This window comes from Aythya fuligula, chromosome Z, assembly GCF_009819795.1.
Source record: "Aythya fuligula isolate bAytFul2 chromosome Z, bAytFul2.pri, whole genome shotgun sequence".
Lineage (NCBI taxonomy): Eukaryota > Metazoa > Chordata > Aves > Anseriformes > Anatidae > Aythya > Aythya fuligula.
Window position 1 is genome coordinate 49,397,857 of NC_045593.1, and position 24,706 is coordinate 49,422,562.

Sequence of the window (24,706 nt, forward strand, 5' to 3'; positions counted from 1 at the left end):
TATTTTTTGTGCCTTGCCATTCCTTTCTGTCAACATATAAGTATCGCCTCTTCTGGGCTGATCTAGTTTGAAGACAGCGGCCTATTATTACAGCTTTCCATCCATTGGCTGGCTCCAGTGACCAAGATCTGGGTGGGACCAAGATCTGGCTAAGGAATCCAGACCTCATGAGATAATTCTGGTGTGTCGTCATAATTCCACATAATGGAATTGTTTGTTGTTGTTGTTGTTGTTTTTCCAGATTAGGAAAATGATCTTTTTCTACACAGGAAATTCTATGCCAGTTTCAATCAAAGCCTCTGGAGTTCTTAAGAAGAAAAATAGAAACAGGGTCCTCTACCCCAGCCACTAGAAAAGGGTAGAAATGAGCAGCATTTGGCCTACCCTTCACACGGCACCTCACAGAACCCAAAACTGCTGGGAAGCCTGTGTATCCACCCAGCTCTCATGCAATCCCAAACGATAATTTCCCCTTACTTTTCTTCCTTTGAACTTAAAACCTTTTACTGAATGCTTTTCACAACTCATTTCTAAAGACACTGCTCTCCTCATTAATCCTTACCATGGATTAATGTCTTTTTTTTTTTTTTTTTAATCAAAATTTTCCAAAAATGTAATAATGGATGCTGTCTTTTATTTCAGGCAAAGCAAAATAGTTCACATTCAAAATCCAGTTACAATTTGTTTTCAGATGCCACACAAACATTATTAACTTGATAGGATGTGAGTAGCAATTGTAGCAGCACCACAGCTCCATAAATTAATTTAATCAGGCTTAACGTTAACAAACTTTTCATTAATCAAAACAAATTTAAAGAAAATGCAATTGGCAGATCAAATATATCTCCTAAGATTAGCACATTAACATTTAGTTCCTAACGCTTGAAAACTACGATCCTGTGAATACTGGTATATCTGTCAGTTTGAGTGACAGAAAGCTTACAAGCTATCACTCACTGCCTAGTCTTGAAACTATTAAGAATATATTTTTAAGTAGCATGTACTAAACTGTTATCTATTGCAGAAGAAAGTAGAGCAGTCTATACTCTTCCTATTGAAAGTATAGATTTGTTCCCATTTGAAACTATTTTCTTATACCATTCCCTACTGAGGCAGACTTTTCTTGTTTGGGGGGAAACTTTTTAAATTAACATTACACATATTTCCCTTGCCCATCCACTCATTGCTTTGCAATCTGAAACTACTTTGTTGGCAGAGAGAAAAAAAAAAGTTTTTTGTAAAATTGTCAGATGAAAATACCAGGATTTTTGCATGCAGGTCAGCTTGTGGAGACACACCTATTCCATTGAACTAAAGAGACTGATTTCCAAATGTGACGTAAAGCATGTTGAGGTGACAACATGCTTTTTGGTTTGCAAATTGAACTCTTTTTAGGGGGAAAAAAGTGTGCCTGTGTGTGTGAGCACATATGTTTAAAAACGAAGTTTGTTTTTATATAAAATTGTATAAAGTACAGCTATGTACTTTATATTTATATATAAATATATTTATATTTATATTTATATGTACAGTTATATTTACTGTATAAAACCTGTGATACACTATACGTCGTTTGTCTCCCACATAAAGCAATCCTTTTCCTCTTTTATACTATTATCTGGTTTAACAAAATGAAAAATGTAATAATATGAATGACTTTTATGAGGAGACTGTTGGTAAGATGTATTTCTTGCAATTTTATTTTTAGAGTAATATTACCACAAATACTTCATATTTTCTTCTACAAAAGAAGTATACATTTAAAAGGGTAGGTTTACTTACTACTTTTTTTTTCCTATTTCTTTGAAAAAGGAATAAAAGAAAGGTTTTCTATCACACCTGATGTTATTTAGTTTTGAAGGGAAATGTTTAAATTTTATCACTTTGTACCATCTGTTTCACCTTTTTTTAAGTATAGTGAATTAATTGTATTTATAGTTTGACCCCTACAGACTGAAACAGAGAATGAAATAATACAAAAGTAAGGAAAAAATAACGATAAAGCCATAAAAATTGAAAGGATGATTTATGATATGGTGTTACAACATTACCTCATTTTGTTGAATTACCTACTTTTCATTAGAATAGTGTTCCTTTACCTTTGTGCCTAACTACAATATTCACCCTTTCCATGTATGCACTTAGAAGCCATTCAGTATCCTAAGGAACACTAATTATACTCAGTGTGGCATCAAATGCTGACAGGAAGTCTCAGGGACATATAACTGTCCTTTTGTAGGACATACAATAAATACTTTGAAAGCCATTTAAGCTTCTGAACGAAGGAGAGAAGGGGAGGGAAAGAGAGAGGAAGTAAAATCAAAACAAACTAAAGATCCCTGGTTATATCAGGGATGTCCAACAGCTGCAGTAGCTTCTTGCCAAAAGCCTAAGGGCCATTACTACTTTGAATATCAATTTACGTATATCTTTAAAAGGATCAACAAATGTCTTATTTTGCTTGCAAGTTCTTTGGTAGTTTAATATAAATTGTTTCTCTTAGCTGCCCAAACCTAAGCACCTGTTGCTAATCTTGAATTTGTTGGAAGAGGGCATGTTGGGGTCACATTTTTACAAAATTGGAGCTGTATTCAGCTCTTGGCTGTACATGCACATCTCAGAATCACACCTTACAGCTCAACTGATAAAATAGCCTCTTAGCTGTAAGAAACATGACCACTGCTCCACAGAGTAAAAAGGAGTTTGTCCCAGTCCACATTCTACAGGTAAATTCTCCTTACACAAAGCATCAGCTTCATTGAATTATGTAGGTGGGTACCTATAAGCTAAAATTCTAAATTTTTGAAAGCACAACTCTTAGGAAAAAAAAAATCTTGTGCATTAGTATACTATGTGCTGGAGCCCCATATATAACAGCAAAGTGGTATGCACTACATTAATGTGCTACATTACATGGTCCACCCATTTTAAAGTATCTTGACTGTACCACTCACAAGAGACAAGGTGCTCCCTCAGATTTAACTCTATGTTAGATTCACAGTAAAAGCAGACAGAAGTGTAATTAATTGCCTCTTCCTAAGCTTGTCCCACAGCAAAGAAGTTCCATAAGGATGCTTTCTTGGCTTTGCAACCAGGCTCGTTCAGTACAAAGCAGCTGTATTACACTGTAAGGGCTCAGGGGCATTTGATTTATATAGTAACACAGAGCTCTAATTTTAACCACCTTTGCATATCCTTGGCATCCCTTTGTTTGGGGGGTGTGGTTCTGAATAATTCAGGTTAGTGGGCATAACAATTGAAACAAAATATGAACCTTTTTTCAGTGTTCCCTGTCATCTTATTTCCCTTATTCTTTGTTTCCTTTAAAAGGAAAGGAAAAGGCTACCACTTACAAACAGTTTCTTCAAATAACAAGTTGCACATATAGAGACACAGGTTTTGGCTCTTGGTTGTACATGCATTTCTCAGAGTCACACCTTACAGCCTCACTGATAAGAGAGCTTTTTGGCTGCAAAAAAACTAACCATTGCTCTGGAGAGTAGAAAGTAGGCTTCCTAGCCCATAGATGCCTGCTTCTACTCCGCAGTGCTAAGCACGTTAAATACACACGTGGTGTTTAAATCAGTCAATTTTGTAAGTACATATTGAATTTATACTTCTATCACTAAATAACAAAATGCATAGGTCCTTCATTATTTATTTACTAAAGATTAGAAAAATATTTAAATGGAAAATTAAAGCTGAAAAAATAACATAGTGTGGGAAGAAGCCAGGATCTGGTGTGGTACAAAGCAACTCAAACCAGCACTTCCACTGCTCTTTAATCTTGCCTTGAATTACACATACTCTAGGTTTTTAATTAGAAGAAATATATATATATATATATATTTTTTTTTTTCAAAGCCACAAACATAAGATTAGAATAAAAGTTTCTCACTTTCCATTATAAGACAGCAGACTACACTTCTTTTGAGTGTATGCTACAGCTCTGGACAGACCAAATTTTCAGTTTTGCATTTATTTGTGAGACATTTTGAGCCTTACTAGGATACTACATAGCTAAAGTAAAAATCAAACAGTATGCCAAAAAAACTTACATTCTAAAATAGACAAGAGAGAAAAACAGCATGAAAAAGAATTGTGACGTCTGGTTCACTGAAGCCTTGATTTCAGTTCTCTCCTTCCTCTACAAATTTCCTGTCTCAGCCTGCACAAATTGGCTCAAAGAACATTTAAACTGATGGGCCAAGTAGCAGATCTGAGACAGTGGATCAAAATTCCATGATAAGAGTCCTAACTCCACACCAGGGTGAAATATAGCCTCCCCTCCAACCTTGAAATTAAAAAGGAAACTGACACACAGGGGCTAGAAAGGAACTGCAGCATGTTCCAGCCAGATCCCCAAATTGGATTGTCAGGAAGCCAGGAAATCTGCCAAGGCAAACACATGCTGTTTAATGTAGACCAGCCTGAAATAAACTGTGCCTTGGTTCCTCATTTGCAAAATAGGAGTAACATTCCTTGCTTTTGGGGGAGAGAATGCACCCTAAATGTTTTGAAGTGATCTGATCACATAATAGTGGAAAGCACAGAATTCCCAAGATTGCCCATCTCCATTTGATGTACAAGAAATGGAGAGACAAAGGTTAAACAACCTGCTGCAATCACATATGGAGACAGGAGCACAGCCAGAAATTAAATCCAGACCTCTAAAATTACAGTCCAGTGTTTTAATCACAATATCCTTCTTCTTCCTTGATTAAAACAGGAAAGCAGAACACAAAGTATGTGCTTATTCTGTAACTTCAAGATGTTACCACAAGCATAATAGAAAAACATATAGACCTCAAATATGGACATCTCTTCCAAGTGTATATTTTGCTGAAACAAGAGGCATGCATGTCATTCTGGAGGAAGCCCGTCTTTGAACACCTGGTCCTAATGGACTTGAATAAACACTGTAAATTCTGAGTTGAAATAGCCTTGTATTAGGTATTAAAACATCTGTTTATGTGAATTTTAAGAAAAATCTCACATGATTTACAAGATTAAAAATGCTATTAGTGTGTGAACTGCACTGAGACTAGAAAAGAGTTTTTGCCACTCAAAGAAAAGGAAGTTTTCTTTTTCATCCTTTTATTTTTCATCATTTGAAATAACTATTTTTTTCTTGACTACACTTCTTTTCACATTTTTCTTCAGTGGACTGAATTTTAAAATTCTAATTATTGTCCCAGACTACATGAATAAAACAAGGCATGTGAGCAATGCAAGGTTGTTCTGAATGGTTAGTACCTAAAAAATTCCTCCCTGAACTGACAGCAACTTCTACTTGATGACTGTATTTCTTCCCACCTATTTCTCTTTATAAGTATTCAGCATACAGGCACTGGTAACTGAAAATTCAGAACCGATCTCAGTGTTCAATAAAGAAAAAAAAGTGAATTTTCATACTTAGAAAGCCTAGTTCCCTGAAACCTTATCAGATTTTCCAGAGGACCTTAGAGCCAACAGACTGTCAGGTATCTTCTATCCCAAATCCCCTTCAGGGTGGTTCCACTACAGTCATGGCCTATGTGAGGAAACTCGGCTTCAAATCAGGAATTTGCCTAATGGATAAAATTCAATCTAACTATTCAATTCAATAGAAAAATAACTTAAACTAGAGAACACAGTCTCTTTAAAATGACATTATCTTGTAAGAGCAGTATCTCTGGAAGGAAAGGCAGCTGTTTCTGCTTTCCTACCCTCAGAATTCAAGAGATTAACATTCATTGCCTAATTGTAAACTATTCTAAAGTACCATTCTCTGGTATTTACTACCCAATTATTTTATTTCCTCTCATTCATACTTTTCTGAATGGACAGGACATCTCTCTTCACAAGGGAAAAAGTGAATAATGTTAATGATACAAAATATGAAAATGTTACGCAGGGAGAGAAAGGATTCACCCTGCTGTCTCGTCCTGTGGCAGAAATGTCCACTAGTGTCCACTAGTAGCATGTCCCTTTGGGCAGAGCCTAGTTTTTTGTTAGCGTTTCGATTTTATTTCATTTATAAATTAATTCGTAGTAGCTATTAATACTTTCAATAATTTTAATACTTTTGATAAATAAAGTAATAAAGTACAGAAATCTCTCAACATCACTAGCGAACAGTCAAGGCCCTTTTTTGCACTGGTGAATCTAGCTGCATAATGCACATTTGATCTGCAGCAATTCTTAGTTGCTAGATAGCTTTTAAAAATCCACAGCAGAACACATGGATTATATAAAAATACCTTGCTAGATGTTATCTGTATAGGTAAAGTTTTTTATCCCTTAATAATTCATTAGGTATAGTTTTAAAACAAGATACAATGGTTTTAGGTTTCAGTACTTTCACTGAAGCATGTCTCTTTGGAAGCATTAATGCCAGGAGAAACGGAACTCAGGTGGTTCAACATGAGACTGTGCTGCACAGCCAGCAAACAGAAAGAGCCCTTTGTTCCACACCAGCCCCTTCCAAGCAGTTTGGTATTTCATTCATCTTTTTCCCTTTTACTTGATTCTGGCTTACAAGTTGACCTGCACAATGTTATACAAAATATTCATTAGAAACAACAGCAATAATGATAACATAGTTTCTGAAAAGAGGAGAAATAACACTGTCAAATTACAGCATTTTATTTGCAATACTAGGCAGGAGTTGGTGAACATGGGAATTAAAAAAAAAAAAAAAAAAAAAAGGAACAAAAAGTAATATAAAAGGAGGATAAGGATTTTGGAAAGGTGGACAAAACCTGATTATGTAGAAAGGTGCAAATAATTTAAATAGGGGCAGGTATTAAATGAGGTAAAAATCTGTAATCCCCCAAAGTTCCTGGACTTCCATTGCCAAGTCCCTCAAGATTTCTCTCTTGACCTTTGATCTCAGACTGCTTTTCTCAAGTTTCAGCTTTCTCTTCAATCTAGCAGATATGCAAAATAAATAAATAAATAATCTACCAGTACTGTACTCTTCATTACATTTCCAATGGCAAGCCCAAAAAGATGATGGAAAGCTACTACTTCCAGGTTCACCCCTTGTACCATTGGTACAGGACTAACTTAGGGGTGTCCTAATCCTAAGACAGTTCCAGAACCATATGAAATAAAGTTGTTTATTCCTTTATTTTAACATATAGTTGAAAAACAGTGAAGGTTAAATAACAGTGTTCAAAAGCTAGGTAAAGCAAGAATTAAAGATATCTAAGAAACATTAATCCACTTATCCTTTTAGTGGGCACAAAACCAAGAATTCTGTGTCTCATATTTTATTTTATTTTTTCATTTTAACAGTGTGTGTTTTAGTTTTTAAATTATGTTGATATATGTAAAATATTAACAAGGCAATGCTCAGTGCAGGAAAAGAGGTCGAATGATACAGTATTAGAGAAACCAAAAGAAATAATATTAATTATTTGCTTAATAACACAACAGGAATCAAAGTAAAACCTGGTTCCCAGCCTTTCACCTTATTCTGAGATCTCACTACTCTTCAACTGTGTTCAAGAACTGTTTTTGAACTTCAGTTCAGTGCTTCACTATGCATATTTTAGTTTCTCTCTTGTACCAGTCTCTGCTTTCCAAACCTGTAAAAGATTGGATGGCTTCCTGGCATCTCACTATTTTACCTTTTGTAGAGCAGGTGCATAACAGTTTTTTAAAGTGCTGTATAATCTTAAATAGGATTTCAGTGGTTCCAGAAATTATTACTTTTTTTTTTTTTGGTATGCTGTCTTGAACAGCTGTTTTTAATCTTCAATCGTTAGCAATCAATTTTAAGAAAAATATTAAACGTTGTGAAATCTTTACAATGCTGAAATCCTTTAAATTAATTTGCACATTCTGTGCATATATAAAGTACAAGAATGTGTACTATGTGTTATTATTTTTATACATGTAAGATTATTGAGTAAAGTATCTATAAAATGGGTGCTGTGGTGGTCAGTCCACTGCAGCAATTTAAGGAATTTCCACTCAAGGCAGTTCAGTGGTCTCAAGCACTGACCAGTTATGTATGTCTTAAAAACATCCATGCATCTTTACAAATTCACTTTTATCCTTATTTTTAATTACTTAATTCCAACTGTAACTTTATGAAACTAACGCATAAAAAGGCCTTGTTGCATTCCATATGCCATTAATTGATATGCTGCAGAATCTATCTTAAGAATACACAATATGTATTATTTAAATTAAAACTAATAGATAAAGCAGAATACATAGAGCTGAGCCAGTCATAAAGATGAGATTAGATCTGCAAGTGAACAACTAAGTACAACTATGAAAAATCAGCCAGTAACTATTAAAGTCAAAATGACACTAACAAATAGAGGTTATCTAACTGTGCAAAGAGAGGATTCTAGTTTTGTTTTATCTGACTTTTCAAACTATAATAGTATAACATGGATAAATTTACAACCACAGCAACCTAAGCATTTTACCCATTCATTTTCAACCGCTCATCCAGCCCATGCATGCCCTGTAAACAATTAGTGTTCAAACATCATGACTCTGTGGTATTTTCATTGTCTTAAACATGAAATAAGCAAGAAGAAGTTGTTTGAGAATATTTGATCAAACCCAAACCCACAGTAACACAATGCTATTCCTGTCAGAAACGGTTTCAGTCATTCTGTGAGATTTCAGTCATATTAGATATTTTTAGTAAACATACTGTGGTTGCAGGCAGTGTTTACTGAGTTTATGAACCAAATTCTTACAGAGCAAAATTGGTCAGAGTGCATTAAATAATTTTCCAAAATGTACTTACTGAAGATTGTGATTTGGGCTGTTTGTTGGACCTGCAAACATAAAACAAACAAACATTGCTGGCAAGTTTGGCTCAAGGACAATGGCATAAAAATAAAAATAAAGCAACCTAAAGCAAACTGTCTCTTTAAGGAGGGTTTGTCTCAAGATTCAAACAAAAGCCTCTGGGTTCCTGCACATAATTACATATTGCTATTTTCAAGACCACAAATAAAAATCACATGAATCTTCTTTCTGTCTGTTCAGGCAGCAACTTGAGTGGACTTTTTGTTGGAAAATATCTGCTGCCATAAATATATAGGCTGTTAAAAAGACAATGTGTTATCTTGACACATTGCTTACCTCTTACTAAGCCTCACCTGAGCCTTACTATCAGAGTTTATGGTATGACAAGGGTATGCCCTTAACCTTTCTCACAACGGGAACAAGGTCTGATAGCCAGCACTTAATGAATCACCACAAACAAACTGTGGAGTAAGTTATTATCATTATAAAACTGGAATACATTTTAGGAAAACGTCTTGAATTAATTTTTCACTACGTCAGAAACACTTACAAGCAAAACAAATAAATAAAACCTTTGCTAGCAAACTGAATGATCAAATCTTCAAAAAACAACAAAAGTACTTTTTGAAAGTGTAGTTAGACACAGCAGGTCTGTTCTCAAAGGGCAGACTTTGAGGCCAGTTTTCAAGTAGCAGTACCAACATGGTATTTCACAAAGATAGGTACAGCGCTATTGAACATCACAAGGAAACAAAAACCAACACTGAAGAGAAGCAGGGTTTTTTGTTTTTTGTTTTTGTGTGGTTTTTTTTTTTTTAAGTGGTCTGTGCTCAGCATTAAAGTGAAAACTTCAGACAATGAAATGTTACCATTTCATACATTATTCTGGCACTTAAAATTTTTTCTTCGCTACATATTTACAGACTTTTCCATCTGTATTTACTTTATTTTATTACTGGTGAATGGGTATTGAGTTCAACCATGACGTTCTGCGATGGGGGAGAGGCCCCTGGCAATGGCTTTATTTATTTCTTTTCATTGCTGAGAATTCTTAAAACATCATATTCATTTCTCATTAGGCTATTGTGAAAACTAATACCTAGCCAATAAAGTAGTCTGAGCAATTATATAAGCCAGGAACTCACCAAGCCTTACAAACAACACTCCTGTTGCAGTTATCGTCTTCATCCCATTGGAAGCCACACACTGGTAGTATCCTGTATCCGTGGTATCGAGATCCTGGATTCTCAGACGTGAACCATAATCTGTTTTTCTTATGATGATACGTCTTGGCTCCTGCACCACGGGAGCATCATTTTTTAGCCATCTGACATTTGGAGATGGATTTCCTGCTACCTTGCAGTGGAGGATTGCTGTTTGCCCCTGGACTACAGTGATATTGTTTACTGGTTCCAAAAAGGTCAGAAAGTAACCTGTAAGGGTAAGAGGTCAGAAAAGATCAAACTTCACATGAGTTGGGATAAAAGACTACCCAAAGGCATATTTTTATGAGTGGATCTTGGAAACAGTTTCAGCTTTCTTTCAAGGATATACAAACAGATAAACAAATAAATATACAGTTCACTGTCCTAGATAAAGAATAGCGTCACACTCCAATTTGTCTTTTGTGATTGACTTCAGGTTTGTCTGCAGGTAACTATGCAGGTCAAATATGAGTTAGTACCATTACATTTCTATCTCCTTTCACCTACTTTGAAGATATATTTTTAAATTGACAATAGGCTGCCTTTTTTTTTTTTTTCAAGTCCCAAAATAGCGCTAAAATGGACAAAGAAAGGTTTGTATGTATATTGAGTAAACAGATATTGCGGATTTTAATTTTATAAATGAAAACTAAAATCACTAACTTGTTGTTTGCTGAAAGCAAAGGGCTTGTCAAGAAGGCTGTATGCTGTATTGGTGATCTCAAGTGATAAATGGAATAATTGACAGAAGAACGATGTGAAAAAAAATGGTAACCATAAATTCTGTAACTTATTGCTTTAAAATTTGTTTTGGCATTAGAAGTCCTGCAACTGAAGTGCATCACACATTGAAAGCATTCGATTCCACTAAAATAATAATGAGATTGTCAAAACAAGTGAGAAAAGTATTCATCTGTCATGTTCATGTTTCCTTTCACGAATTTACCTAGATGCCGAGCATTACGTATACTTCATATTGCACTTCACTTTTGTGTCAGTTAGATCCAAATAAAAAAGTAACTTTAACGCATGTCCATATGTGCTATTTCCTATCAGTTAGATTATTTTTCAATTGTCTAACTAGGAAATAGCATATCACTGTACAGGAATCTAACACCAGAATGCAGCACTCAACATTCTCAGTCTAATTCCTGAAATACCTTTAAGAAAATTGATGCTCTGCTTTGATTTACATTTGACATAACCATGAAAATCAGTTCCTCTCTAATGGCTAGGGGTAACACTGGGAAAGAAACAAGTGGCAGTAGAAACATCAGAATACAAAGAATTTAGAAAACCAAATTTTGCTGAAAAAATGGGTTTTACCAAGTATTGCATTGTTCTATACAATTGGCATTTCAAAAGAATTCCTGTTTTCCAGTATGAAAATACAACGTAGGCAAGTGTGAATTTAGTATGTCAGTAAACAGAAAATGAAGTAAGATCTAAATACATAATCTCTACATAACATTACAAACTTAAGAAAATTTAGTTTGTTATCATTTTGCTTATAAAATGATAGATTATTCTGTCTGCAATCTTACATTAATTTTCCCTATTGTTAGCCTACTATTCCTTAGTGGTCTTTAAAACATTTTGACAGAACACAAAACATATTTAAAAAAAAAAAAAAAAGAAGGAAGAAAATGTGGGGGAGATATATGAATGCTTTCTGCTGGGTCTTGTTTAGGATTTCTTGTCACTTACGGTTACATTTCACAGCTGCAGAGTTGGAATAACGAGGATGACATTCTGGCAGGTAACGGAAAATCAAATTACTGTAAGAAAGAATGTAAGCAAGGTCCTGTCCTGTCGTCCCCCCCCGCTCGCCCCCCCAAGAAGAAAAGGAATTTCCATGCCTGTTTCACTTTTACTCATTATTTAAAGAATATAAATATTTATTTTGCTACTTTTTCATAATCCTTATGTAGCTTATTTTCAAACTGTGAAAGTTGAGGCAGAGTATACAGGCAAGAAGATAAATCAGTTTGCATTAATTTGAAATATGTTTGAAAAAGAGTTGCCATAGTCAATAAAAAACAATTGAGTTAGAAGAAGCAATTTATGAAAAGAAGTGGAAAAGTAAATAGAAAAAAAATCAACTAATTCTTAAAAAAAAAAAAAAAAAAAAAAAAAAAAAAAAAAAAAAGGAGGGGGTGGGACACTGAGGAAGTGCAATGACATCCAGTCATGTCAGTGACAGTAAGTTGTTTGGTGGAAGACCGGAGCCACAACACAGGGCCATGAGAGCACCAACTCAAGTGAGCAGTAGTACTGTGTCTGCCAGGGTGGCCTGAATAAACTGTGTCTGCCAGGGTGGCCTATACAAGGGATTGAAGGAGTTTTAAGAACCTTTTGGAGGAGAGGCTTGACCACTTCCAACATGGAGCCAGCACAGAGGTAGTCACTTAGCTCAGAGCTGCTCCTGATCTCCTGATTCCTATGAAGTGAGAGAGGCAGAGAGGATGCTTTCCATAATTATGGGGCCAATTCAGGTACTGTAAGCTGACAGTCACTGTGGTTTTGGAGTACAATTTTTGTCCTTAACACAGAGGAATGTGAGAAGCCTACAACATTCTTGAGCTATTTGTCAGCTTTTGCATCATTGGCCATCTTATAGCTTGCTTAACCACTTATCTCTATTTCACTTTTCCTGACTTAAAATGACCTGGGTTGAGTCTTCAGCTGAGGTTAGCTATGGATATTATATTTAAATTAATTCAGCTGAAAATAGATGTTAAATTTACTTATTAAGATCAAGATTTTTTATTAATTCAAGACTAAATCCACAAAACACCTTCCTGTTATTCCAATTAAACTAAAATTACTATGGGAAGCAATTTGGTCTATAGCTTTTAAAACAAAATATTTCATATGAATTTATGAATCAGATCCCATTAATAATGAGAACAAAACTATTACCACTAAAAGCAATGCCAAAGATTTACGGACTAATTCAGACCCAGTGTGATTAGATGCACTTCCCCTGAAGTCAGTGTAACTGAATCCATTTCCTGCAGGTCAAAATTTGGCTTTAGTTCATTACTACTCCTGCCAATTTTGTTTTGTGCAGTGTTTTAAATTACCCTGTTATTACAAATCAAGTAATAAATATTTTAACCTACCGAAGCACTCCTGTTTTCTTCAAAGTTCTGTGGAAAAGCTTAGGTGCATTAAGGGCAACATGAAGGCCTATCCACTGCTTATGAAAGTACCCTGAAGTGTACACTCTGTTTGCCAGGTTCATTTTCTCTTTGAGAAATAATGCTGAAGTCTGGGATTTATATACTTACTGAATCTGAAGTGATTGTATGGAAGAGTGGGCAGCATTTCATATACTGCCCTGTTATTTGGCATCCAATTTAGACAACCGCAAATTACAAATCTTTCAAACAAAGTGGAAAATTTTACCAACCATATTCTTAAGAACATTTTCCTTATTTAATTTCTGTGGTGATAATTAGCAGTTACTTTTTGTGATGTAGGGCACACCACAAATATTGTGTGTATGCCAGCTTGATACAATGATTTGGAGAAAAAACAAACTGGTTCCCAGACTAAAATGGTATCCTAAAAACATTAAAAGCAAACTTTTTCAATGTAGCTCTCTCTCTTAATAAGTAAACATTCATTTGGACAAGTACAGAGGAAAATGAAACATGATAACACTAGGACTTATATTTTATTTAATATGTGTTCTATATTCTTTGTTCTGTAACAGACAACTAGAGATTTTTAAAACCTAAACAGATTAATTTGTCTGTTTTAATAGTGAAATGAATGAATAATGAAACAAAGAATAAATATTCTCTATAAAATGGTTTGGGCTCGCTATGTGCAAAACAAGCATTACTAAACTTGTAAATGTCATGTTAGAAACAATTCTATTTCCTTTGGAATATAGGTATTCAAATACATTTAAAAACATAAAAATCCAAGTATAATGGCCAGCAGTTTTCTGTGTTACAGAAAAACTGGTTTTATATACAGTCTTTTCTGTAGTCTGGCTTTGTTCCAAAGTTCATGAAAATGAAGGAAAATGCTTCCTTTGCTTTCAGTGGTCTCTGGCTTGGTTATCAGAATGCTCGAAGGAAAAGATATCTGACGGATGTCTCTGCATTTGCTGTAGGCAAAGGCACTCTAAATTAAATTTCTCTTTTATTATGGTTACTAACATAGTGTACAACCGTTACTAATAGTTGTTTTCCTTGAATGGAGTAAAAACTGTTCTGTCAAGAAGCTATGAGAGAATGATACAACTTAATCTACATAAGATATTATACTACCATACTGTATGTATCCTGTGAATAAAGTATCTTAGGGAAATGACTGACACGAATGCTAGAGAACTCTTTTGTATTTTGAAATGTCTTTGTTACGTTGCCAGTACTTCATATTTTAACATGAAGTATATTTGATAGAAATATATCAAACTGAATTCCACAGCAAATCAAAATTAAGATGACAGGACTATTTTGCATGTTTTGGTAGGAATATAAAAATAAACTTTTCCCACATACGGTACAAATGTCTAGTTGTTTTTATATGCACAAAGACACATTTTAAGCTAAAAACATAAAGAAAGTAATTATCACAGAAACCCCACATACATACTATTTTTCTTCTTTTTATTTATATTATTCTGGGACTTAGATGTCATAGCTATTGTCTCAAACCATATGTGGCATGCTTGTCATAAACACAATAAAAAATGATCCTTCTACTTCTGTTATTTTAAGATCTTAGCTGTGATTTTGGATTTGGTTCTAAAAAAACTCTCTAAATCTCTATAGCTACTTTGAATCAAATTAATTCTGGCATAGATGTTTTTGATTAGAGTTTTGATTTCCATTTTCGTTAGTTGCTGCTCATTTTCCCTATACTGATTTTATAAATAACCAAGCATAACTAATTTTCAAACTATCATCACGATCACCTCCATGAGTAGCAATTATCAAAAACTTGCAGCTATTTATTTCAAAAATTCTTAATCATTAAGAATACTTAAGTCTTAGGCAATAGGAAGATATCATCAGTGTTACTTTCCAAATGTAGAAAGTAAAGCAAGGAGAGTTTAAGTGACTTGCCAAATTTACATATGGCCTAAGTGGTTATTTGTACAATACTATTCCAAGTTCCACATATCCAGCTTCTGAAAGAATGGAAAATCTGAATCATAAAGTGCTAGATACCTAAACATAAAACAATATCTTCAGAGCAAATGATAATAATCATATATATATACACATTATCACCTTTTAAAATGCATGTTCTCTGATAAGACATATATGCGCTTAAATAATTTTAAATGCAACGGTTGAAAAAAAGCATAAATCCATCTCTTCAGTATTATATAACATATCATAAGTTGCAACAGCATTCGCTTAAAATACTAAACATTTAAAATCAACTTTTTTTCTATATAAAAAAGCAAATTTTATTTTCTGCAAGACTGATCTAATTCAAAGCCTTTTTTGGTTCATCTTGTAGGACTTCCCAGTTTTCAAAACCATTAGAAGAATATATAACATCATTTGCTTAAATAGCAATGTGGGATTATCATTCCTTCAACTCCTTGCTTTTTCTTTGTTTCTACCTCTCTACAATTCTCATTTTTGTCTTCAAATAACTGATAGTTATTTTTGTAGGCTGTAAAAAAAATAACATAGGCTCTCTTGCCTCAGCTTCAACTGGCAACCTTTTGTGACGGCATTTTCTTTCAAGGTTAATAATACTTTATATATATATATTTTGTGTTGGATGTAAAGTAATCATGTTTATCATTAGGAGCTAATTCACTATTTTCAATAATAAGACATATTTTTGACATAAAAAAAAACATACTTTATGTTATGGAATAGCATAATGTTAACAGTGCTCTAATTTTACAGGTAAAAGAAATGACAAGAGAAAGATGACACTACTCCCAAAGGTACCGTTATGAATACAGTAAAAGAGTATAAAGTATTCAAAGAATTGACAGGTAATCTATAAAAATATCAAAGTGTTGTGGAGTGTTCTGAGCTTATCTGAGATCAGAACGCTCATAAGAGATATGAAAGATGAAAGTTGCTGAAATATAAAGCACTTCTTTCTGGAGTTTTGTACAGCAACACTGCTGAAAGTACAAGAGCTTAGGGGACACGTATCATACCACTGCACCTCAGTAGATGGTGACAGTCCATTAAAGTTGCTCCTTCCACATATAAATCAGGACTGGAAATACACTGAGAAGCACCACTCTAATAAGGAGAGGGTGGAGAAGTCAAGACTCCTCATTTCTTGCACAGATTGTTTTCCTAAATGTAAAGCAGTCTTCTCAATTCTTTGCCCTTTACCTCTAGTACGAAGATGAGCAATGTATAGCAATATATTGAATCCATGTTAGGAAATGCAAGAGAAGTTTGGCAGCTCTCCTAAAATATATGAGTAGTTAAGGAGACTAAGTTGAGTTATACATTGCCACATAATGTTTCCAGATGAACTGATACCTTTACAGCCTAATTTAATTCCATCATTTGCACCCCATTTTCCTTTTATGATTTGATCTCACTGTACAAAAACGCATCCACAAACATGTAAAATAAAATGCTTTGGATCACATAGACTTTGGATCACATACACAAGCATCTGGATACTTCAGATATATTTTGGAACAAATTACAGCCAATTTGGGAATAAAGAATTGCCACTGAAATATTGCCACAGTCTGAACATTGTCCCTCACACTTAAATCAGTGGGCTTATGCTCTCCTATTAGCAGAAGGAAACCTATTTTTGAGCAGTACTTTCTCATACTTAGAGGGATGAAGCCCAGGTGTCTTACTTAGACTAAGTGTCCTACTTGGTGGAACTCATTGGACTGGGAAGAGATTTTTTTATTTATCATTCCGACATACCCAAAAGACCTCCAGAAGACCTAAGTTCTCCTACAGCAAAAGCTCAGTGTTATGTTCTGGTTCCAGAAAAACATTGCTCAGAGGCAGTGCTCTTTTGGTAGCAGTTCAGGTGTTCACTTAAAGGAAACAGGTGGGTAAATTCTCCTTGTTATTCAGTAAATTTACTGGTAGGTAAATTCTCCTTGATGGCTGAGTCATGGTCCTATCCCATCAACTTTCAGAAGCTGCTGTCTGAGTGAAATTAAGTCTGTTCAGAACTAGAAGGCTAGTTTCACTTGAATGAACAGACTTACAACTTTTTTAAAAGTTGCATATTATTAATAATATCTTGCTTAACCTGGTTACTTCTGGAGACAGAAACATTTTTCAGGGTTTCTGGAGTATTCTGAGGACAAAAGTGACCTACACAGTTCTGCAGTGGATCTAACCTTGGCAATACTGAAGCTTGTTTACTATTACTTTCAGGCCTATATTGTGTCAATTCTACTAAGAGAAAAAAAAATAAAGGTCACAGATTAGTATAACTAAGCATTCCTCAATGAAGGCCAATGTGGTGGAAGAAGTTAAGGACTCTATTTTTCTCATGGTACACACAAATTTCCAAAATACAACTGTGCAATGATTTTTGAAATAAAAACTGTTGCCTTGTTATGATACAGAAACACAAGGGTTAATTTGTGTTAACATTCAAACCAAAGAAACAAAATGTTTCAGCCAATGGATTTTTGCTTATTTGAGAATTTTGTTGGCACAAAAATAAGAGGAGCAAAATGAGGCCACTTCCAGACCAGACATGTTAGAAACTAGCAACTGATTCTATACCAATGAGTCATATAAGAGCAAGGGTCTCTTTTTTTTTTTTTTTTTTTTTCTCTGAAGAAAATAAAAATCCTTATGACGTAGAAACATTTGAGATGTGATTAATTACTTCCTCAGACAGGTATTGCCGGTGGCTCTGGAAAAAAAAAAAAAAAAAAAAAAAAAGGAAAAGGAAATAACTACAACTCCTTTCTGGGCAAGAATTTAGCAAGTTATGTCACATGAAAGGAGCATTTTCTTTTATGTCTGCATCCTTAAAAATTCAGACATAACAAAAGAGTTTAATTGGTAAGATGGTCCCATTCTAAAAGTCTGTCAATTGCAGTTAAACATTAACATTGACTTTTTCCCTTCAAAAGCATTGAGTACTTGAGTGTGGAGTAGATAACACAATTCTGGCATACTGTGTGGCTGACACAAATGACAGTTATTTAAATTATTCCTGTAATGGAAGGCAAAGTTTAATCCTCTAAAATAAATTGGGAACTTAAGCAATTAAAAAAAGGTCGGGAAGAAGAATGTCCTGAGTTTACCCTCAAATGGGAGGAACAGAGTATCTCACATCAATGACCAGATCCTGATTAGAAAATCTTTCAGTTTCTTCTGTGTTTATCTATATTTCTCCAAAAGGTAGCCATGTCATTTTTCTATCCAATTAAGCATAGAAATCAATAGATGATTAACAGAAGATTCTGAAAAATCTTCCAATAAGCACAGGCAAGGTAAGAAATCTTACTTTCAGATGAAGCACAATAAAAAAGAATTATTTAATATCGGATATCTATGACAGCATACAGTGACTGTATTCCACAGTCCCCTCAAAATTTGAGATCTCTGAAAAAGAAGTTCTGAGAAAAATATCTGGCCAGCATCTCAGAGCTTGGTAGATTACAACATGTTCTCATCTTGCTAAGACTGCTAATGGTAAGTCAGAGAGCATTTTTTTTCTAAGTATAAAGGTTGACATATGGAGGGGGGTGGGGGAAAAAAACAAACAAACAAACAAACAAAAAACACCAGAAAGTATAAAATAATCCTTATACTTAGAGATTATCAGGGAATTAAATTCCAAAAGTCTAAATCCCAAATGGAATTGAATCTGTCCAGGGATGTCAAAGAGAGCAAAAGAGGCTTCAATAAGTACATCAGTGACAAAAGAAAGACTAGGGAAAATGTGGGCCCATTGTTGAACAAGGTGGCAGGCCTGGTTACACATGACAGAGAAAATGCTGAAGTACCGAATGCCTTCTTTGCCTCAGTCTTTATATAGCAGTTGGATCCATAAGAAGAAAAAATCTGTACAAGTTAGAAAACATGTGTTTCTTCAGGCAAAATACTGAAAGTGCTCTGTTTTATGAAATTACGCTATTTATTTGGAATCAAAATTTGCAATAAATCTGTGATTGTGATACAAAAAGGATACATAAAGGATACATAAAGGAGAATATTTACAGGTCATAGCATTTGGATTTACACTTTAAGTAATAAAGTATAATACAAATTTACGTTAAACAACAATTTATTATAAATTCTGTTATTCCAGTCTGTTTAAAAAAAAAAATCGCTAATGCTCAGAGATCCATAAATTGTAAGTACGCTTGCGTTGCCACAGAAGAATAAATTAAAGAGGCTAGATTTAGTTATCTCAAGATAAAGATATTCAGAGATATCTTTAAATTTACCTATAAATGCCTAGCGTGGTACTGTACAAAATCAGATCATATTCATGGCACCGACCTGATGAACAATATAGCAGGAAGGTAGTAATAACCATATGTTTGGGTCAATCATATAATCCCTCAGTGCAAGCCTTAAGAAAATGCTTAAAAAATATTTTTTACAGACTCCTGTAACCTCACTGTTCTTACTTAGAATCAGAAATATGAAGACATGCAAGGCTGCCTTTCTTACAGAGATGTATATACAGATAATTGAAAACATAACAGGGTTTTTTTGGTGCTTTATAAAGTATGTTTATAATTTGAGGGAAAAAAAAAAAAAAAAAAAAAAAAAAAAAAAAAAAACTACAGTTAATTTTACCTTTAGGTGTTGGAATTGGTCTCTCAAGTCCATCCACATGACCTAAGGGGTCATTTGAATCTGGAATTTCCATTTCACCTAGGAAGAAAATAAAAGGTTTGTTTAAACTGAGGTTCTAACTTAATCTGTCTCTTAAACTGAATCACGATAGTGAGTTCAGCTAACTTATGCAGGCCAAATCTTGGTTCTAGAATAACACATAGGTAACACCTAATAGCAAGACAGTTTTTATCCATACCAGTTTAGAAAACATAACAATAAATCTGTTCTGTATAACACCTTGTGCTTTACAAGCATGGGCAGCATTAAAAATAAATAAATAAATAAATATAAATCCAGTTCTCACCAGAATAAAGTTCATACTTTTTTTTTTTTTTTTTTTTAAATCACATATTTCCTGATAGTTTCACTGGTCCAGCAAACCAAGTAGTACCTGAACATTACTGACACTCTGAACTGTGAAATGGCATAAATCTATTTCTGAAGTTACATTACAATAAGTTAGATTCTATTTTTAGAGGTCAGACTCACCATCTTTGCTAATTTTCTTATCCTATTCTCAGACACATCTCTAAAATCTATCTCCCAGAAATGAAAACAAAGCAATGAAAAATTTTCCCCGATGATTTTACCACTTTTTCAAGTACTGAGCTACTCATTATCTTTCCTCAAGTATTCCAAATGCTGACAAAACAGACTTTCTTCTGTTTGCCCTCCTTGCTTATGTCTAGCACATATCAGAGCAAGCTAGAAACAATGTTAGCCAGCAGTTTCTGCAGACAGCAAAAAACACTTCCATGTTCCTTTGCTTCCGTGGTTCTTAGGAAATCCTGTCCATTAAGAAGTGGACATTCCCCAGTTTGGTCTCTCTTTTTTGAAAGAACTATTCTTTAAGGATAAAAGCTAAATTTATAAATAAGACAAGGTTATGCCATTGTTCTTACTAAAACAACTTCTCAGATATGCTATATTTCTGTAATCCCACTAATTCACATTCAATCATCCAAATTCCTTATTGTCTCACTGTATCACTAAGAGCAAATAAATCTAAGGTTATCAGGATCCAAAGTGAAAAATATGGTACTTGTTGTAGATATTTCTTCAGCAGGGGTGTTCATGGTGACATTTTAGACAAAACAGAACTAGAGAAAAGGTTCTCACACTTTCTTTTGTCCCCATAGCCCCTTCTTCACGCTAAATAAGTCTTATAAAAACATTCTGGCTGCAAACTACAGTGATGAAATACAATTAATAACATCTATAACTCCCACTGCATTACAAAAGAAGAATTAAGAATGTCACCATTATTGTTGAGAACAAAATATTTAGCTAACATCTTTAAGTTTACACAGAAATCAGACAGATCCTCTACATTATAGCAGGTCTGAACTTAAGTATTTTTTCTCATTCCTCACCCTTTGTCATTACTTCATTCATCCCTTCATCTCATACTGCTTGAGGCTCCTAGCCTGGTAGTGCTTCTGATGCCAAATGAATTGTGTGCTCATTCCCTGACACCCCAGTTAGACTAACAGTAAAAACAGTGCTATACATATGATGAGACACTCTCTTTTGAACTAGAAAGTTTAAGGCTTGGGTAGACATGATTATGTGTGAACTGATAAAGGCATGTCAGGAGTGCTTCTGTCAACTTCTGGCAGAGATATATCACCTCTAATTTTTATCAAGAAGCAGCTAGGCAAGTTCACCTTGCCTCTGATTGACCTCCCCTAGGTTCCACAAGGAGTTTAGAGGGACTTCAACATTTACCAGTCACACAGGAGATAAAAGTATGACTTCAGACCAGACAGTGGAGTAAAGGGAAGAGTAGGAAAAGCAACTGTTCTTTCAGTCCACAACCACTTGCACTTGGCTAGCTCAGATTATCATAATCCACCAGTATTCATTGGATGAAAGATTATAGAAGTTCATTCTTAGGCACACTTTATTACTTTTTGCTTAGTCCTCCAGAATCCCAAACTGCCCAAGATCTGAGTGCCACATTTGCTTTAATGCCACGTATTTAATTTTAAGACTTGTTTCCATTTCTTCAGTCAATTAGGGAGATTCATAACAGGAAAAAGCATTAACTCAGATAAATTAGCACAGAAATTTCTTTCTATTTTTCCTTCCTCCCAGACTCATCTCTTTTTTTTTTTTTTCTTTTGAAAGCTTTTCAGAATAAAGATGGAAAGAGAAAAAAGCATTTGCTGATTTGAAAATGTTTCAACAATAGTTTTGTGTAATCCATTCTCATGCTTGATATGTTTATGTCTGGTAAAAACATTTCTCTCCAGATGTGGTTTATGAGAGGATAATTACAAACCATAGACAGCACCTACATGCAATGTCTTTGTAACTAACTAATGTTAAGATTGAAAATCCTTTGTGTACTTTGTAAATTATAAATACAAAACAGACCTGTCACTTAAACTGTTGCTTTTATGAAAGAAACATTTATATTTTCTGCAATTTGAAAAACTCCACTTAGACCACATTCAATACGAATTCCCAAGCTTAAGATTGAATTTACTGAACCATAAGTTAAATCACCATGACGTTATCATCAGCATTAAAAATTAATCTTTCTTTTTTTTTTTTCCCCACCAGAAATGCTTATGGATCAGATGATCAAGAAAATAGCGCAACCAAATAAAATCTTTTCCCTTTGTGTCAAACAGAATAAAAGAATCCTACAGCCAAGAAACTCTCCAATGAAAACAATATGTATTCTTGTTGAATATCATTTTCAATGCTTTCTGAATTTAATTCCTAACTTAGTACATTTATCCTGCAAGGAGAAGATCCCTTGTACTTCCATCAGTAGATGGCTCAGGTTCATCTAGTTAAATCATCTAGATAATAACCCTCACTGTCATTTTTCCTTAACTCTCCTCACTATAAGGTAGATGCACATCTGATCATGCGCCATCACCAATTTTCCACAGATACATACATCAAGTTTTCTGTCTTACATTTGTTTGAAGATCCCTACATAATTGTACTCCTATTTCTGATTTTTAGCTTGCATGTCTTTTCCCGTTTAATTTATTCAATATTCCAGTCTGGGTATCCCATTTTACTTTTCTTCCTACTTTCTGTATTTTTTCCTGGCATTTTTTCTGGCAGTTCTGCTGCTGCCAGAATAGGAGAAAATCCACAAGAATAGAAAATAAATGACCAAAAGTTACACAGGTATCACATTTGTCTTATGAGGAAAGACTAAGCAAGCTGGGCCTGTTTAGCCTAGAGTAGAGGAGATTGAGTGGGGATCTTATCAACCTCTACAAATACTTCGGGGGACAATGTCAAGAGGACAGGGCCAAACTCTAAGTGGTGGCCAGTGATAGGACAAGTGCTAGATTGAACCACAGGAGGTTCCATCACCACATGAGGAAGAACTTCTTTATGGTTTGGGTGACAGAGCACTGGAATGGGCTGCCATCCTGTGTGACATGCTGGAGGTGACCCTGCTTGACTAGACCATCTCTGGAGGTCCTTTCCAACCTCAATCATTCTGTGATTCTGTGATTTATATTCAAAATAAAGAAAGTGGAGACATGGAATGGGAATGAAAACAGACCTGACTGAGAATGATGAAGAGAAATGAAAAACAATGCACATGGGGAAAACTTTTTCTAAATAACATCTTTTTTCAGAGCTAACTATGATAATTGAGGAACAAGATCTTGGTCTCAAAATTATTAGTTCCATCAAAATTGAGCTCAGCAGCAGTAAGAAAAGAAAATCCAAGTAGTGTTGTATATACCTCGGAAAGGAATAAAGGATAAAACTGAAAATATCATTATGTCGCTGTTGTATAATGATGCTAAGGCATTCTCTAATACATTGAACGTTGCATGTTCAGGTGCTCTCATCTTGAAAAAGGGCACAGAAGAGTTGAAAGAGTTTTAGAGAAGAGCAATGAGGATAATAAAAGTTATAAAACAGCTTCTTCACAGCTACTAGAATTCTGGGGAGACGACAGCTGAGGTGTATGGCAGCAAAGTTTTGAGTCATGAGGTTCTTGGAGTATTCAAACTGTTCTCTCTTTTACCAACCTCTCAGTAAAAGACATAGGGGTATGAGGGAAAAACAGCAAAAGGCAATTTTAGAACAAGTGAAGGGTAACATTTTCTCATATGAGATGTGGTTTGGTTGTGGGCAGAGATCACATGGAGTATAGGTGAGACCAGACAAGTTCATGGAATAAAAATCCATTGAGCACTAACTAATCTACAGAAATCATATGTTGGAGAGGAAACCCCTGAGCTCAAAATGGCTGGAGGTGAGGAAAAGACCCAGAAGTACTACTCTACTTGCCAGCCCCCTTCTTACCCTTTTTCTTCAGCATCTCCTTTTTGTTTCCATCAGAGCCATGTCACAGAGCTGAGTAGACCTCTGATCTGCTCCAGAATGGTTGCTCTCATGTTTTTCACTTACACATATTCTCTGATCAGACTTTAAATACATCACAGCTTATTTCTGAACACCCACTTCTTCAATCTACATTTGCTTTGAGTGTCAGGTAGAGAAGACGACCAGTGTTTGCCCTCCTTGTGCACTACTTGAACTGACAAGACTTCAGCATAACCAGAACTCAGCCTGAATGCAGAAAGCCAGTATGGTGATGCATGTTCCAGATTTACCAACTGTCAGGTCCTCAGGAATACCCCTCTTTTCAGGAACCATACTACCAAGTAAAATATAGCTACTGTAAATAGTACCTCTTTTATACTGCTTACTTACACAGAAAAAATGTCTTAGGTTTTCAGGGCAGGAGAGGAAGCTATTTCAATGTAAGGAAAATACAAACATCAAAACACAAATCATATTTAAAGTCAATATTCAATACTTCTGATGTACAAAATACAAGTTAATATTACTCGATCTTTGTGACATACTACAGCAAACTGCAGAAGAAGAAACAACAACAACAAAACAACAATATATTAAACAGTTTTCCAACTGAATAGAAAT

The 24,706-nt window shown here is 34.7% G+C and overlaps 1 protein-coding gene across 1 annotated transcript in view; it reads right to left on the reverse strand.

The window, feature by feature from the left end:
* Positions 1-24,418, reverse strand: part of ROR2 (receptor tyrosine kinase like orphan receptor 2) — a 47,948-nt gene extending 23,530 nt beyond the window's left edge. The window contains exons 1-4 of the mRNA XM_032206309.1: positions 24,376-24,418; positions 19,727-19,804; positions 9,909-10,196; positions 8,759-8,789 (exon numbers count right to left, since the gene is read on the reverse strand). Coding sequence (XP_032062200.1) covers positions 8,759-8,789; positions 9,909-10,196; positions 19,727-19,804; positions 24,376-24,418 — 440 coding nt within the window. The remainder of the gene's footprint in view (positions 1-8,758; positions 8,790-9,908; positions 10,197-19,726; positions 19,805-24,375) is intronic.
* Between the last annotated feature and the right edge of the window lie 288 nt (positions 24,419-24,706).